The 17,546-nt window shown below is 34.5% G+C and overlaps 7 protein-coding genes across 7 annotated transcripts in view; 4 read left to right on the forward strand and 3 right to left on the reverse strand.

Moving 5' to 3' along the window:
- Positions 1-2,785: 2,785 nt before the first annotated feature.
- PHYBLDRAFT_166460 (hypothetical protein) lies at positions 2,786-3,688 on the reverse strand (the record flags this gene model as incomplete). Its single annotated transcript, XM_018435420.1, has 5 exons — positions 2,786-2,977; positions 3,094-3,291; positions 3,360-3,387; positions 3,548-3,594; positions 3,647-3,688. The coding sequence occupies 5 exons, from the start codon at positions 3,686-3,688 to the stop codon at positions 2,786-2,788; spliced, it is 507 nt and encodes a 168-aa protein (XP_018293232.1).
- A 1,842-nt stretch (positions 3,689-5,530) lies between these two features.
- PHYBLDRAFT_166461 (hypothetical protein) lies at positions 5,531-7,415 on the forward strand (the record flags this gene model as incomplete). The annotated part of the gene is made up of 5 exons (XM_018435421.1): positions 5,531-5,606; positions 5,909-6,026; positions 6,273-6,443; positions 6,727-6,900; positions 7,328-7,415. 5 exons carry the CDS (start codon positions 5,531-5,533, stop codon positions 7,413-7,415), a joined length of 627 nt encoding a protein of 208 aa, XP_018293233.1.
- A 1,710-nt stretch (positions 7,416-9,125) lies between these two features.
- On the forward strand, positions 9,126-9,402 carry PHYBLDRAFT_143459 (hypothetical protein; the record flags this gene model as incomplete). The annotated part of the gene is made up of 2 exons (XM_018430989.1): positions 9,126-9,257; positions 9,331-9,402. 2 exons carry the CDS (start codon positions 9,126-9,128, stop codon positions 9,400-9,402), a joined length of 204 nt encoding a protein of 67 aa, XP_018293234.1.
- A 301-nt stretch (positions 9,403-9,703) lies between these two features.
- On the reverse strand, positions 9,704-10,374 carry PHYBLDRAFT_143460 (hypothetical protein; the record flags this gene model as incomplete). Its single annotated transcript, XM_018430990.1, has 2 exons — positions 9,704-9,972; positions 10,032-10,374. The coding sequence occupies 2 exons, from the start codon at positions 10,372-10,374 to the stop codon at positions 9,704-9,706; spliced, it is 612 nt and encodes a 203-aa protein (XP_018293235.1).
- A 557-nt stretch (positions 10,375-10,931) lies between these two features.
- PHYBLDRAFT_166463 (hypothetical protein) lies at positions 10,932-13,964 on the forward strand (the record flags this gene model as incomplete). The annotated part of the gene is made up of 6 exons (XM_018435422.1): positions 10,932-11,073; positions 11,143-11,226; positions 11,307-11,423; positions 11,488-11,866; positions 12,536-13,544; positions 13,602-13,964. The coding sequence occupies 6 exons, from the start codon at positions 10,932-10,934 to the stop codon at positions 13,962-13,964; spliced, it is 2,094 nt and encodes a 697-aa protein (XP_018293236.1).
- A 207-nt stretch (positions 13,965-14,171) lies between these two features.
- PHYBLDRAFT_166464 (hypothetical protein) lies at positions 14,172-15,444 on the reverse strand (the record flags this gene model as incomplete). Its single annotated transcript, XM_018435423.1, has 4 exons — positions 14,172-14,324; positions 14,399-14,566; positions 14,631-14,936; positions 14,995-15,444. The coding sequence occupies 4 exons, from the start codon at positions 15,442-15,444 to the stop codon at positions 14,172-14,174; spliced, it is 1,077 nt and encodes a 358-aa protein (XP_018293237.1).
- Positions 15,445-16,176: 732 nt separating this feature from the next.
- The window catches only part of PHYBLDRAFT_166465 (hypothetical protein), a gene marked incomplete at both ends in the record, with an annotated part of 2,300 nt that continues 930 nt past the window's right edge, over positions 16,177-17,546 (forward strand). The window contains 4 exons of the mRNA XM_018435424.1: positions 16,177-16,258; positions 16,393-16,447; positions 16,660-16,680; positions 16,915-16,930. Of these exons, the coding sequence (XP_018293238.1) occupies positions 16,177-16,258; positions 16,393-16,447; positions 16,660-16,680; positions 16,915-16,930 (174 nt within the window). The remainder of the gene's footprint in view (positions 16,259-16,392; positions 16,448-16,659; positions 16,681-16,914; positions 16,931-17,546) is intronic.

Below are 17,546 nucleotides of genomic sequence, written 5' to 3' on the forward strand. Positions count from 1 at the left end.
ATTTTTTTCTGTTATTGCTCAGACTGACTGACGGCACAATATGAAAGCAAAGAGACAATCTACTGCTACTGAACGTATAGGTTTTGTTTGGTTGGGAGCAAGACGCTATCGATTACTAATTATCGATTTATAGGATCTAGTGCTTTTGATATTTTGCGCTTGTATACCAAACTCAACTGGATGCACGAATAACCTAGAAATAATACTCTGTTGGATTAAAGGCTTTGATTTATAACTTTTGTTTTGTAATACAATATAATGCGCTACAGTACTGTATAGTATGATTCCACTTATTACTTTGAGGTTCATAGTCTAGCTTTGGTTCGCTTGAGACTATTTTAGTTTGAAGCACGGAGCCTTTGTATAAATGAACCTTTTCTATGGTCGATTAAATATGAGTGTACTGGAAATGATATTTTTTAAGATTTCTACAAGCATATGCAAATGCACACCAATGGTAATCATAGCTTTTCAATTATAGAAAATTAAAAATCGAATCAAATAAGCAATGTTTTTTTTTTTGGCTTTAAGTAACCTGGTGAGACACATTGTGATCCACCTCTTCGAGGTTTATTATATTACAATTACTCGAATTTTGATCAAAATATCCGATTTTTTCACTCTCAAAAAGCATAGAACCCTGAAATTCGGGAAACTTGCACCACTTCAATAAGCTCTTTAAATGCCCAATAGCAAAAATACGAGTTGTTTCTAAAAGTACAATTTTTTTTTTAGTTGAATACATAAACCAGACACTCCAAAAGGCATCAATTTGGAGTGTTCAAAAGTTAGAGATATTTTTTTTAAAGAAAAGAGAATATTATTTAGCATAAGAGACATTATAGAATAGCTATATATCTATATATGCTCTACATAACAGAATATCAGCTTGTATAAACGTTTATATGAAGAAAGCCGTCCTATATTCTGACATTACAAGCATACGCTGGAAGCAAAGAGTGGAGTACAAATAAAGCCACAATCTTTTTTCCAAAAAAAAAGGCAATGACTTTGGCAGACACTCTTGAAATGGACGGCTGTGTAATATATGTCATGATATTTTATATTGCCCTTTAAGAGAAAAGAAAAATACATAGGATACTTTTTATGTGTTCCATTAAATAGCATACTTGAAGTCTTTGTTTCAGATTTATTAATTAAAATTATGATAGTAAATTGGTGTAAAGAAGTAAAAAAGAAAAAAAAAATGGGAAAATTTAAATTAATAAGGGCATTTTTTCTTTTTTTTTTTTGGGGGTTAAATACCTGTCTCCAAGGTGTATATGTGCAGTGTATACATCCCAGTCTTTCTTCACATATAGACGCACAAACCAGCTTGTCCACCGATATCTTGGCTGTACCATTATAAAATATAGAGTATAAGGTGGTTTGCTTTTTATGTCTTCTTGTAGACTGTGTAGAGGCTCATTGGTAAATTAGAGCCTACGACTTCCTACAAACAAAAGTCTTTTTGTAGACTGACATTATCAATTTGTGGGGCAAACAGCCTATGTGTACCCATAAGAGAAAGAAACATAGCAGGCTAATCCACAGTGACACTACCACCCATACAAAGGTTGAAATACTGTCTAGTGTTCAGTCAATACTGTTTGGAGAGGACTGTCTATCAGAAATAACCTTAACAGAGCCGCAACAGAAACAAAAAAAAATCTTTTTTTTTTTAGCAATGTCTTGAATCTTCTTTTTACATACCTCATTCATTTCGGGAATCCTCAGTCAAATCTCCATGCATACATTGACTTTACAAATCTACTGGAATCGGCACCAACTTCAGAATGCTATCAAAACTAACACCAGTAACCATAACATATCGCTTTTTTTTTGACACTACTAAGATCAACTTCAAAATACTATCAGAATTGACACCAACAACCATAACATATCTTTTTTTTAATTACCACTATAAGATACAGCTCAAAATCATAGCCATATAATAAAACTTCGACACTCCAAAACCGTACATTATATTCCTCTAAGCCCAAGGTCTCATATATCACCATTCTCAAATCTGGCTTTCAACTCTCGCACACACACAAAATTCATATGCTTATACTTCCAACACCTTCTTCGATCCCAATGCCCCCCCATCCCATCAGACATAATTTTCAAAGCTTCCACCTTCTAGTATATCTTTAAATAACCGCTTCTACACCAAACAAACTTCACCCAACACAAATACTCAACCATCAAAGTTTTCTTAATATCTTTAAATATAATCACTCTTACTCTTCTTCTCTCTTTCACTTCAATTGAATCAACTCTCTCCTGTCTCACCGTACTCACATCTCCTATTCATCTTAATGTCTTTTTAATCAATTAAATTATTACATACATATCTAGCTTTTATTAATAGGGAAATGCTTATTACAATCATTGTTAAAATAGAGCTCAATTGGAATGGTTTAAAAAGATTTGGTTTTTATTAATAAAAAAAATTAAAGTCAAGGCTAAAGAATATATTATATTTATTAGCAGAAAAAAAACGAGAAAAAAAAATAATGTCAGATTCTTAGTTCACTACTTATAAAAGTAGATCCATCCTCCCCAGAACGAAGACCTGATCTGACAGCGGGGAGGGAAAATGAACTAATTTACCCTTTGAACAATAACACTTCATAGGAACTTATCTTCCTCCATGCCAAGGGTAGTGTGAAGAGTCTCTACCAGCCATCCTGCAGCGCTGCACGTCAGCATTCACTCTCATAGCTGGCTTCTTCTCTCTTAAGCACTGGCTTGCACCAGCACACACACAAGAACCAAATCCCTAGACTCTCGCGCAATTAATGGTCATACTACTAGAGCACAAAGTGCCATTCGCAATCGCAAGAATCGCCAGTGTTACAGTAACAAAGACTGTAGACACGATATAAAAGAACGTGCGTGCGTACGTCTCCTGTAGATCTAGTATATACGAAGGGGGACAATCTAGGAACGAAACTCCTAGATCATCATAGGACTGGCGGTTTCACCCTATGTAGAACAACACTTCATAGGCAGCTATTTTCCTCCATGTTGAGAGTGGTGCGGAGAGCAAATTCAAGCCAGAAGGCAGCGCTGCGCGTCAGCCTACACCTTCCAGCAAGCTACACTCTCTAGAGTATTGACTAAAGTCGCATCGCGCACACTAAAACCGCCTTGCCAGACACTTGTGCAACTTCGAAAAATTGCTATGTAATCAGCAGGGAACCACTGAAGACACAGTATGAGCGCATTCGCGCAATACCACTTGTAGGTCTGGCTTACTTGGTATACGGCTTGATCGTTGGCTGGCTAACACAATATCTAAATAGATTGTTAGTCAAAGTCTGATATAGTAATAGTATTAATAAGGAACTTACCCAAAGGTTTCCATGCCTGATGCTATAGCTACTTCAAATAGAAATATATACCGGTGCGTATATACTTCCACCTAAAAAAAACATAGTTAGTAAATGTTGAGTAGAGTACAGAATATAATATTGAGCTTACCCAAAGAGCTTCAGTAAAGGGGTTAACTCTTTTTTTACCACAGGAAACGATTGCTCACTCCCCACAGCTCTGCAAACAGACATATACCGGTGTGTATACACCCATCTAAAGAATGAATATTTAGATAAAGCTTAGTAAAAGAAAAAAAAGAGCTTACCAAAAGAGTACGGAGGCACGAAAACCCCATGGACAGAAACATGGACACTCGTCACTGCTAGCAAAGTAGATGGTTAGATATATTCTAGTAGAAAGGCAAAGAAGAAGAAGATACTTATCTTTTGGACCAGGCGGAAAGTGTGAGAAAGAGGTAAAAGAGAGAAAAATTTGCTGCGCACTTTTGCACTATTGATATACTTTTTGATTGAGGGCTGTGGGAAGTGCTGAAGTCATCATGTCAAATATGCATACACTCCTTAAAACATTTTAGCTGAGACAAAATGACTGATTTCCATAAATGTTTATTACATCAATTATATAGACAGATTTAATAAGGACACGATCCTAAAGATTTTATAGCTGTAGAGCTTGTTGTATGAGTATATTGAAAGAATCAATGGTCTTTAATTAAATTTACTCCACGTTAATTTGATATTAGCTTCGGTTTTTGCAACTTTACAGCATTAATATATACCAATTGAAATTTTATTCTTTTAAAGTATTATTCTTTATTAAATATTATATATTAGTAGACATATATTTGAGGCTGCAAGACCTTCTTTGTCATTCAAATCAGATATTAAAGGTGGAGACCATATCTTCAGAATATATATATATATATAACCCATTATTTGGATTAAAAAACTGGGTACACTTATGCAGACAGAAATGTGTATCAATCGGATTGTATATTAGTTTAATGTTCTTAGACAATATATTAGACACTTAATTTTTCTTCTGCTACTTAGTAAAAACTGGATTAACTCACCAGCTGTGCAAAAAGCTACACTTATTAAGTCGAGTTTTGATCCGTTCTTGGACAATTTATTTAATGGTGGCACATATCTAAATCTTATCTAACACTGTGTACCTTGAATTAAAATATACTATTCGATCCGACTTCAAAAAGCTTTCTTTTAGTATTGTGGTGATCCAGACACTCGGATGTTGGATTTATCACATATAAGAACATATTCATATTGAGATAGCGTAGTAGCTATCATCTTGTCAGTATAAAATATATATAAACGATTAAGTAATCAGCCCAATAATTATTACAGTTAGTACTGTAGATAATATCTTAAAGATTGTTAAGATAATTATATCATACTGCCGGGTAAACTGTGTCAGATCGATATGGAGCTAATTTAGTAGGAAGTCCTAAAGCTCTAGTATAAAAGAGAAAAGAATAGCTAAGAGCTAAAGAAGTACGATTTATGACTTGATGTCATAATTGTAACACCGACACTAGTTAAGCAGTAAATACACTCTAATAACCAAATATAGTAAAGGAAGAAAGCCTTAAGAAACTAAGACGTAATGACAAGAGCAGATTGTGTTTTCTTATAAAAAGGGACACTTTTTATTTATGAATAAAGACAACTTATATACAGTCTCAAAGTATTTCTATACGTCTCTATTATCAAATATTTTATTTTTCTATTGTTCCGTACCTGAAATACCACAAGTATATTCAAAACTCAGTAAGATTTTGTCTTGAAACAAATGTATAGTATTTACATACAAAAGAGAACTCTATGATTATGTATAAAAAAAACACTAATTGGAGCATCTGCACAAAACCCAAGACATATACAAAGTAAAAAAAGAAAAAAAAGAAAAAGGATAGTGATATTGACAGACACTCTTAAAATGGATGGCTGTGTAATATATGTTATAATATTCTATATTAGACTTTAGAAAAAAAGAAAAATACATAGGATACTTTTTATGTGTTATATTAAATAACATACTTGAAGTCTTTGTTTCAAATCTATTTATTAAAAGTATGAGAGTAAATTGGTGTAAAGAAGTAAAAAAATGAAAAAATGAAAAAATGGAAAATTGAAAAAAATGAAAAAATGAAAAAATTGAAAAATTTAAAATGCAGTTAAAAGAGGTTTCGATCCCGCAATCTTTGGCTGTGGGTACCAATGCATTTCTCGTCAATATCTTTGCAGGTTCGATACTATATTTGGAAAATTTAAATTCATCAGGGCTTTTTTTTCTTTTTTGGGTTAAATACCTGTCTCCAATATGTATAGGTGTACTGTATAAATCCCAGTCTTTCTTTGTATAAAGACGCACACACCAGCTTGTCTGCCAATACCTTGGCTGTGCCATAATAAAATATAGAGTATAAAGTGGTTTGCTTTTTATGTCTTCTTGTAGACTGTGTAGAGGCTCATTAGTAAATTAGAGCCTACGACTTCCTGCAAACAAAAGTCTTTTTGGTAACTTGTATTACCAATCGGTGGTGCAGACAGCCTTTGTGTACCCGATCGTAAAACAACCATAGCAGAGCCCATTGACAGGGACACTGTTATCCATATGGAGATTGAAATACCATTTAGTATTCACTCAAAACTATTTGGAGAGAAGTGTGTATTAAAATAACCTTTGCTGTACTGCAACCAAAACAAAAAAATATATTTTTTTAACAATGGCTTGAATCTTCTTTTGACATTCCCAACATTCCGCCATCCCAGTTGAGGATCTTCATTCCTGTTGGGGATCGACATTCATATTGTATTGCAACTCAAAGTGGACCAAAAGCGACACAATACAAAAAGAAAGCGCACTCTTTTTAAAAAAAAAACCAAAATATTCTTTATTTTATTTTTTAGACGGCTGTCCATGATATATACAATTCAAGCAAAAAATAAGCCCTCAGTCATACCTTCGTGTCCCTATAAGCTGCTCAACGCTTTAAAAATCGACACCAATAAACGGGGGTACTCAGCCAGATTGATCGATCAAATTTTGAATTCAGAACGCCATATTATTGGACTACAATTGTAATAGCAACGATAAAAATTTTATCGTCTTTTTGAAAGATCAAATTTCGATTAAAATTTGATCGAAAAACGTATGGCTCTCTGATTAACCTAATCCTTACTTTTTATATGCAATACGATACTGTTTTTATCTTTCTCCTTAATAAATCATAGAATTTATTGCCAACAGTTATATAATACTTCTTTCTCTCCATCTTACATGCCAAAATATAGTACAAAGCAACAAGCAATTGATGCCTTGAAGAAATCGCATAAAATCAGGGATTTTATTGTGAAAAAAAAGACTGGTAGAGTCTTTATCAGCAAGTGCAGACGAACTTATTAAAGATATTTTAGAAGTAATCAAAAAAGAAGTTAATATAAAGTTGGAGCAGATGACTGCTGCGAAGGAGCTTAAACAAATACTTAAAGCCAATAAATACATACACAAGGTTGACAATGTATTGCCAGATGTTGAGTAAAGGGAAAGAGCACTTGATTTCTTCGAGAGTCTAGATGCCTACAGGTTCAAAGAAGAAATCAGAATGTGCAAAGATTATTCTATTAATGCTATAAAAATCTATGAATTTTGTATGAATTTTGTACTTTTGTCTTTTGGTGTCCTCAACTACAAATTGATAGCATTGGCTAAAATTCACACAAGAATTTGATCTATCAATCTGGCTGTGTACCCCCACTAATTTTTTTACAGCCGATACCATGTATCAGTATTCTACTCTCTATTGTGGGCCACAGCTATATTTGTCTTTTTTTATTTGTCTTTTTTTACTATTTCGACAGCAAAACCCAACGCTAAAAAAACTCAATCTCTATCAAGGGTTACAGGTATACCAGTTTCTTTGAATATATTACTACAAATTATTTTTGTATATTATTTTAAACAGACAAGCCCAACGATCAAGATTTCAGGCTCGAGTATCATATACCTGCATATGTATTTGTTTCAATAACTACTTTATGCTGTTTCTATAGGACCTTACAGTCATATTTAATGCTAAACATTAAAACTTTAGTTTTAGGTATGGATTCTAGGTATACAACAATTTTTGACCACTCAGTACTGCTTGCTTTATATAAGAAGTATATGTGTAGTTGAAGCCAAATAATTTAAGCTGGGTAAAGATATAAAAAGCTTTTGAGAAATTTACTGACACCTATATCTTTTTTATGTATTTGATATCAAGAATCAAGTAACAAATTTGTGCTCCCCATCATTGTTTAAAGATATACAAGTATTTTTTAAATTATTTCTTTTATTAATGCTTTCATTTCAGTAGTGTATTTCCAATTAATTTAAAGGATCAAGTTTTTGTCTCCATTATAGACTAAACGTATACAGTGCTATTTGAAAATTTAAATAACATAATTTGCTTTCGTCTAGTACTCACAGTCAAGACAAGTATCAGAGCTCCACGTTTCCTCATAGAATAGAAGTGAACAAGACTCTCTGAACATTTAATTACTGCCTCTTTTAACTACAGCTTGGCCTTACCGTACTTACATTTGCTACTTATCCTGTGGCTGCAAGGAATCGAATAACACTAGCATAACATTATTACTGCTCATCATCTATCCCAATTAACAACATTAGCAACTTGGCATACTTTAGCTTATTTGTTAGTTTCGGGTATGTTTAATTCAGCCACTAGATTATCTACTGTATTGTATATCGCAGACCTCTGGATATATCCTCTCAGTATCCTCCTCATGCTAATATGAGCCACGAAACTGACCCTACTCAATCTCTAATATTCAATCATTATAGCTACCACCATCACTTTTGAAGCACTAGTATCTAAATCAATAGCGTATTAACAGTTGAAGGTCAGCTATGCATACGTATATGGCTACTCACGGGGCTATCTTCGTTGTCCTCATCGCCACCCAGGGAATATTCCCTGAACTAGACATCTTATTCGCCATTTATTTAACCTAATAGATCATACATATGCTCAATCAGTGTATCCAATGCCACACACTGGATATCCATATCGAGCAGCCACTTCCAACTTATTCTTGATATTGAACTTGTCCTTAATCATATAGCAGTTCCATCCACATTAGACATTACAAGATTCGAAGCTGAATTAGCTTTAGTTTTTCTCTAGGTTCCTCATTTTTAAATACATTACCTTCAATGCACATTACAAAAAAATAGCATGGGTATTTTTATTTTCTGTGCAATTTTTAATAGCTTTGTGTTGGTGTTAATAGGAGAGGAAAAAGAAGAGGATTCTGTGGTTTTTAGTATCAATTCTAGTAGTTTTGTGAAGTTAATGGAAACATGGATGTTTGACTGATTATTTAGTTTTGGCGGGAGTTGCATGTATACTGAACAGTTGCAAAAAAAAATTTTTTTGTATTTGTCAAATAGAATGCTTTATTTTTGTATTGCGTCACTTTCTGTTGAATTTTGATTGTGATAGTGTATAGATGAGGATCACGAAAGAGATGAGCAGTATAAAAACCCCAGTCATAGATTTAAAGTTGAGGTCTGTACAGGCGTTTATTATTCAGTGATCACTTGATGTGAACCAAGTAAAAGTTCAAAAAAAGGGCAAAAAAAACAGAAATTTAAGTTATATCATTGGGCGAGAGTTTTAATTAATTTTGCATATTTTTTGAACTTTTAGTCTGTTCACACTAAATGTTTGCTGGTAACTTCTTGGCCATCATATTATCATGTACCAGACATATGCGGATGCTATCCATATGGTCATTAAACGATCCAATTGCAGAAAAATTCTTTCCATTGATGAGTCAGATGGAGATAAAGAAGTGCGAGCATATCGTCCTAGCTGGGGAACTGATGAGGTAATGTTAAACACCCATCTATTTTTTAAAAAAATAGAAATAATTTATTAATACTGTCTATTATTTAAATCAGCTCCAGAAGTTTAGCACTACGGTTGGTGACTTTACTGTCAAGCATTTGAAGAAAAATGCAGACAGTTGTTAAAGCGCATCTCCTATGAGAAAGAAGTGAGTATTCACGAGAATTTGACAGTCACTTTATTAGAGTAGTGCTTTTCAAAATAAAATAAATCTTTTTTTTCCTTGCCCACTATTTTACAGTGTTTTTTTTTCTACGTGTTTATGTATATGGAATAGAATGATGTATACAGATATATGTATAGAATGCCAAGTATAAGCAAAATTTTATAAAAATAATAAATAATAAACTTCCACTTATATATAAATTAGCCTTTATTAATTAATATATATATATATTTGTAGGTGTTTTATTTTTGTATTTAAATCTAAAAATATATTTTTCCTAGCAAAGGAACAACACACATCTGAGCTTTGCCTTCTAAACCAAGGTGCTCACCTACTGCAACTGGATAGCAGATTCTATGTACCTGAAGAATACTGTTCATGCTATCATCTTTGAATCCCACCTCATTTGCCTCAACTCCTTCTCCTGCTCTGGGCTGAAGCACAATCTCCTTGTACCATTGTAAACATGCAAATTCATTCTGACTCGAATGACTAACAAACAAATTTACAAAGAGGTACTGAATCTGGCCTACATATGGTTTAGTACTTCTACCATCACTTGTCTCAAACAGCACTTTCATAAATGACCTGCACTAATTTCTTGTTTTGCTCCTGTATATTTGGCTGAGAAGATTGATTGATTCAAATTTGTGTATCCGATTGTTGACAAAATTATCAGAGCGACCAGCCTGATGACAGTGAACAAGCATTTGATCATCATATACCTTGTGATAATTGATGACAAATGCTTGTACTCGGACTCTTTCATAAAAATCTCTCCCTTTAGAACTAAAGGAAGTGTAGATGGGAGTATAGGCTTGTTTCCCTTGACTATAACAAAGTTTATCTTAAGAAAACTGATAACAGCATTGATATGGAATAGTATGGCGGTGGCAGTGGACGTAGCACTGGAAAAATAGGGTAATTTCATCTATGGCGTAGGGTACTATTATTTGTGGAGTGGTAGCTTAAATTTCCATCACTTCTGTCTTTTTTATTTTCGACGGCGATGATAATGCTCGGTCTGTTTTATTGGATAAAAAAACGAGTTTACTCTTTTTTGTAAAAAATGTCTGCGAGATTTCTTTTTGGGACTTGTAGCCATGTCGCAGAGTCAATAGTTGTAGGAAACTTAAACCAAATGATATCTTTTGAGTGAGATAATAAAGCTTTTTATTGTTGTAATATTTATTTATAAGTATGATGAGGTTAATGGTCGTGATATTACTACAAATATTTTTGTTGTATATACTCTACAGCTAATAAAATGTACATGATGACATGTTTTAACAAAAGTGTGTATAATTGTATTTTAGAATAAGGCAATCAATTACTGTTTAGAGAACTGCCCATTTTAACAGCCGGAATAAACTATGTCATTTTGGAAGCTGGTGTAATTTGGAAAGATATATATTAAATTGTGTTCCTGAACAATTTTCTATTCTTGTCAATTTTAAAGACTTAAAAAATAAAACATATGTACACAATATGTCAAACAACAACAACAATTCAGAATGCAAGTGCTCTAAATGCTCTTCCAATAGCATGGAATTTGTTTTGGTGTCTACCCAAACACTCAGAAGACATGCACAACAGGATATCGTGAGACAATATCAGTCAGGATCTTCTTGTAAGTTCAAATTTAAGAAAATTATTATTGAGACAATTTTAATTAAATATTTATTTTCATATAATATAGCCTCAGTTATAGAAGTAATGTCGAATGACAATGACATGGAGATTGACTTTGAATACAATGTTGATGCCGAAGATCAAGTTGAAGGTATGCATAGTATTTTTATTAAAGTTTTATAATCATTTATAATATCTAATAATTTGATTCTTTTTTACCTAACAAAACAGTCAAATACTTGCCTCTTTTTGGCATTGATTCCTTGTTTGATTCTGAAAGCGAAGATGAGGGTGTCATTGAAGCAACCATTTTGGATATTTCTGACGATGAATCTGATGATGTTAGAGGTTAGTACAAAAAGCACATATAAATCAATAAAGTCAACAAGTATTGATTTTTTTTTTTAAATAGAGCACTTTTCTTTATCCAATATGTCAGTCGATCCTACTCATGCTTTCATTGCTTCTTTTGCTGCCTTCTTCATATCCAAATATGTTGTCAATTCTGGTGGTGCTGTTCTGTTAAAGTTTCTTAACGAAGTATTGGCACACTTTGGACAGTCTTTCCGTCTTCCCCTCAGTATAAACGGTGTCAACTCTATGACCGGTCTCAGCGACATGACTCGAGGTGTCCAGCGGTTTGTTGCATGTGGCAATTGTAACAAAGTATACGAAGAGTCCAATGTTGTTCCAGAGTGCTGTAATTTTGAGAGACTCTCTGGTAGAGAATGTGGAAACGCTCTTTTCTTTGCAACATCAAGAGCCTTGACTATCCCCAAAAAGATCTACATGTATAACTCCATAATCAAAACATTGTCTATCCTTTTTTGCCGCCCTGGATTCGAAGACACCATCAACCATTGGAGAATCAGAGTGCAAGTTCCAGGCATGATGTTTGACATTTACGACGGTACGAAGTGGAACAGTCTGAAGGATAGCAATGGTTTACCGTTTGTGAATCATGTGTGCTCCATAATGCTTACCATGAACATCGATTGGTTTCAACCTTTCGATGGGGTCACTTACTCCTGTGGTGCGATATACCTTTGCATCAACAACTTGCCAAGATCGGAATGGCACAAGAAGGAGAATGTTGTTCTCGTTGGTCTCATGCCAGGGCCCAAGGAAGCAAAGACAAGTGAGATCAATCATTACCTCCGTCCCCTTGTCGTGGAACTCAACCAGTTGTATGGCGGTGTGGTGATGCCTACCGTACAGTGCCCATCTGGTGCTCTTGTCCGTGCTGCCCTTCTTCTTGTTGCCTGCGACATTCCTGCTGCCCATAAGACTTGTGGGTTCACCTCTCATTCAAGCACATGTGCATGCAATAAGTGCAACCGACAGTTCCCTCGCCTTCCAGACTCCAATGCTGTGGACTACTCTGGGTTCGTGTTTTCTGAGTGGGTGCCTTGCACTGATGCCGAAAACCGCCGTGATGCTGAGTTGTGGAGAATGGCCAGCAGTGATGCACAGAGAAAGAGATTGGAGAGGGAAAATGGTGTCCGATGGTCAGAATTGCATGACCTGGTTTACTTTAACCTCGTGGAGTGCACTGTCATCGATCCGATGCACAACCTGTACCTCGGAACAGCAAAGAGGATAATGGAGAAATGGAGATCTTCAGGTCTCATCACAGATGCACACTTGGCTGAAATGCAGTTGGATGCTGACAAGCTTGTACTGCCAGAGGACTACACGCCATTAGGGACAAAGATCGGGTGTGGCTTCCCATTCATGAAGGCCGACAAGTGGAAGTCTTGGTGCTTGGTGTACTCTCCTGTTCTCCTGCGTGGTCGTCTACCTGAAGCTCATCTCGGTAACTGGACAACGTTTGTCAATGCATGCCAGTACCTCTCAATGCCAAGCATATCCATGGCTCACCTTGATGAAGCCCATCAATCTTTGGAGGCTTTCTGCAGAGAGTGCGAGAAGTTGTATAAAGCCCCATTCCTTTCGCCAAACATGCATCTCCATCTTCATCTGCGAGAGACTGTACTGAACTTTGGCCCGGTTTATGGCTATTGGCTTTTTAGTTTCGAAAGATGCAATGGTATCTTGAAAAACTATGCGACAAATAGAAAAGATGGGTTTGAGGGAACCTATATGAAGAAGTATCTTGAAGAAGCATACCAGGGAGATCTTATTTGCCAAACTTTGCCAATAATTCGACCTGAGCATTCGGCGATCATCCTTGAGCTCACTGCATCCACTGCCAATTCCATAGCCACTTTCACTTCCACTGCCACCTCAATCCAATTCGATATCAATGCTTTTCTTGATTCTCCTGAGATCAACTTTGATATCGTCAAGGGAAACGAGCCTTTGCCCCCTTCCGCACTTCCTTTAGCTCTAAAGGGGGAGATTTCCATGGATGAATCCAAGTATGAGCATTTGTTGGAATACTATTGCAAGACATACGATGATCAAACTCTTGTTCATTATCGTCAGGCTGGTCATTCCAATAATTTTGTTAACAATCGGATACAGAAGTTTGAATCAATCAATCTTCTTGGGTAAATCTACAAGAGCAAAACGAAGAATCAGCGTGGATCGTTCATGCAAACCTTGTTTGAGACAAGTGATGGTAGAAGTACCAAGCCATACGCGGGCCAAATTCAGTACCTCTTTGTCAATACTACTGTAAACTCATTTGCTGGTCATGCGAGCCAGCATGTATTTGCATATGTACAATGGTACAAGGAAGTTTTACTTCAGCCCAGAGCAGGAGAAGGAGTTGAGGTGAATAAGGTGGGGTTCGAAGATGACAGCATGAACAGCATTCTCCCAGTGCATAGAATCTGCTATCCAGTTGCAGTAGGCGAGCACCTTGATCTAGAAGGCGAAGTTCAGATGTGTATAGTTCCTTTGCCGCGAAAAATATATATTTAGATTCAAATACAAAAATAAAACACGTATAAAAAAGAAAAATTAATTAATACAGACTAATATATATAGCTGCACGTTTATTTTTTATTATTTCTATAAATTTTTGTTTGTACTTGGCATGCTATACATGCATCTGTATACATCATGCTAATCTGTAAACATAAACAAGTAGAAAAAAGACTCTAAAATAGTTGGCAAGAAAAAAATGATTTATTTTGAAAAGCACCAATCTGGTAAAGTGACTGCCAAATTCTCAGGAATGCTCACTTCTTTCTCATAAGGGATGCGCTTTTTCAAGCTTTCTGAATTTTTCTTCAAACGGATAACAGTAAGTTCATCAATAGTACTAATAAACGTCTGGAGCTGGTTTAAAGAATAAATAGTATTAATAAAGTATTATTATTTTCTTTAAAACATAAATAGATGTTTAACATTACCTCATCAGTTCTCCAGCTGGGATGATATGCCCGCACTTTGTTATCTCTATCTGACTTGCCATCAGACATCACGTCAATAGAAAGAATATTTCCGCAATCATATCGATTCATGCCCTCATGAATAGCCTCTGTGTATGTCTGATACGTGATAATACGACGGTCAAGAAGCTACCAAAGAGTATTGTATTAAAACATTAAATCAATAGTAAATTAACTTTATTTTAAAACTTACGGTCTTCTTTCTGTTGCGTCTTCTTCCAGCTTTATTTCTAGCCATAATCTTCTCTGCTGAGGTCCGGAAGACTCGCACTTGATTTTGGTAGTGATTCTTTATTATATTCATAATGACACTCTTTGACACATTTGTGCAACATCTTTGAGGTCTCAGGTACTTGAAGAGAGCCAGTGCAAGTGTCTTGTTGTACTTGTTGCCATATGTGCCAGTCATTGACCATGCTGATCTATTATTATTCTCAGCAACTTTGAGTGGGTCTGTGCTAACAAAGTTTGGTTTCTTGATGTAACTATTGATAAGTTGCTATAAAAACAGTACTAGATATATTAATCAGTAATGTTATTATTATCAATTTACTTACAGAAATCAAGGGATGATGTTTTGCTCCAAGGTCAAGATCATCATCCATGGAAGACGAAGAATCTGCTGGTACAGCAGAAGGCATCACGGAATTTTGGCTGGTCATTGCCTTTTTTATTTCAGCATTTTCAGTCATGACCTGAAGGACCGAGTTCTTCAAAAATTCATTTGTCTTGTTGGACAAATCCAGGCCATTCTTCAAATGAGTTATTGCATCAGTCACTCCTTTTGCATTTTCTTGCAAGGATTGCATCGACACATTGTTGGCTGCCAACAAGGTAAGGACGTGATCCATTGGGGTCACAGTGACTTGAACTTCAGGGGCTGTATCAACTGCTACTTCTGGAGTTAGTGTATCAATTGGAGCAACAACACCTGCAATTGTGCTATTAAGAACAGCATTCATGCATAGGTTGGGTCGGCAGGGAGCAGTAGGAATACGCTTTGTCATTTTCTGTTAATAAAATAAATATTAATAATTTTCAACTAATATTGTACAATTCACTACACTTGTTATATCATTGTTGTAGTGGTTGAAGTTGAAGAAGTTTTTAAGAGGAAGAATTCAAGATTTGAAATTAGGAACGAAGATTTGTGAGAACTTGTGTAGGTTTTGTTTATTGAGAAAGATTTTGTATCAAAGTTTGACGAGGTTCCTACACTGAACTACTACTGCTATTTATATTGTTTTGGATTGGGAAAATTATATGACTGGGGTCAGGTAATCGATCCTATCTGAGCCTTAATCAGAGCAACGTGATCTTGGAATAATTAATGTATGATTAATTATATAAATGTGTGTAGTCCCAATGAAGTATTAACATCGAAAGTAAATGTGTTTATGAGTTATAATTATGCTTATAATAATCCACTGATGTATCCCATATTATGGTGATATCATCATATGAAATATAATCACTATCATGCATGCTAAACCTGTGTGTTAAATAATAAAGTAATCGGTAGACACCTTTGACTGGAATAGCTGAGGCCTTGTATTATTTCCTTCAGACTTATTCTCAATTACAGCAGTAGTCAATACTCATTTACAACAATCATATTTAAAATTCACATACTAGTAAAGAGGATAAGTGGTGCAGATTAACTCTCTACATTTCATTTGATATTTAAGCACATCTCCTAACCGCTTGATCCACATTTAGACAACTTCTTTTCTAACTCAATGAGGCACAAAGTAGTATTTCAAGATGACGGTGGTCATCTTCTTTTGGAGTATTACTTTTTACAGCCCGCATTTTGTCAGGGTCAAACTGGATTTTAAGACAAGTCTTTTTTTTTCTTTTTTTTCTTTTAACAACATTTATTATTGATATTTTCTTTGTTTCTCTTTTGCTTATGTTTTTACAATTTCACTTATAATTTTTTCTTTCTTTTATAGCTCAATACCAAATATGTGTCTCTTTGTTTGGCTATACTCTGTCTGATATATCAAGGTAAGATATCATTCTCTTACAGATCTTTGTTACTCATCATATTGTTTGTCTAGCCATTGCTACTCATTTCCATTGAGTCTCATCATCTCTTAATCGAACATGATAGTAAGTTTTTTTCTTAAAAAAAATTCAAATTATTCTTTTGTCTTCCTCATAGATATATATTTATTTTTATTATGATTTATTAGTTATGTCTAATATTATGCACAAAGACGTATAATCAGTAATATTTGGTAAGTTAACTACAATATATTTAATAAATACGCCTTTACTACGCACAATATTAATAATTATTCATTTTTAGAATGTATCTCTATTCAAAGACTACTGGTATTGTCTTGATAATTCTGAAGAACATGTTTATATCAAGTTTATGTCAAGTCTTCTCCACCTTGTAAGTATTTATGAAGAAATTTCAATTTAAATCATTTACTAATTCTTCTTTTCTATTAATCATTTTTTAATAGCATTCCCGCTATTAAAGTATGTATTCCATGTCTACTCCCGGAAGGCTTTAAATTATATATAGCGAGCAAGAAGTATTAGCGATTATAATAGCTATAGTATCAAAACTGTCGCGAAATTAGGATTTTTATCTAGAAAAGATTTTCCTATCAAATAAAACAAAATTGAACAAAAAATGTATAACCCAATGTTTTTCCAAAAAATAAATAAATAAAAGTAAAATAAATAAACAAACCAAAGAGGCTTGTTTATAAAAATCTACCCATGCTTTGTTTCTCTTTTCCATTGTAAAAAAACCTAGTTTCATTGCTTTTGTGTGTATAAAAAACCTAGTTTCATCACTTTGAGCATGTATAAAAAACCAACTATCATCATTTCTTTATATTGTAAAAAACCTACAATCATCTCTTTGATAGTTTTTAAAGCATTTCTGCAGCCAATAAAAAAACCCGGTAAAAATAATAATATGGGACGCTAGCTCTTTATAGACCTCAAAATATAACACATAAAGAGGTAGACTCGATAGGAGTAAAGCGTAACTACAATATTTATTCAGTTTCCATAGTTTGCAGACTGACAATCGTTCTACATTGGGTTTTCGTGTACCCGTTGTTATGATGATACGCATCAGCAC

The sequence above is a fragment of the Phycomyces blakesleeanus genome (assembly GCF_001638985.1).
Source record: "Phycomyces blakesleeanus NRRL 1555(-) unplaced genomic scaffold PHYBLscaffold_7, whole genome shotgun sequence".
Lineage (NCBI taxonomy): Eukaryota > Fungi > Mucoromycota > Mucoromycetes > Mucorales > Phycomycetaceae > Phycomyces > Phycomyces blakesleeanus.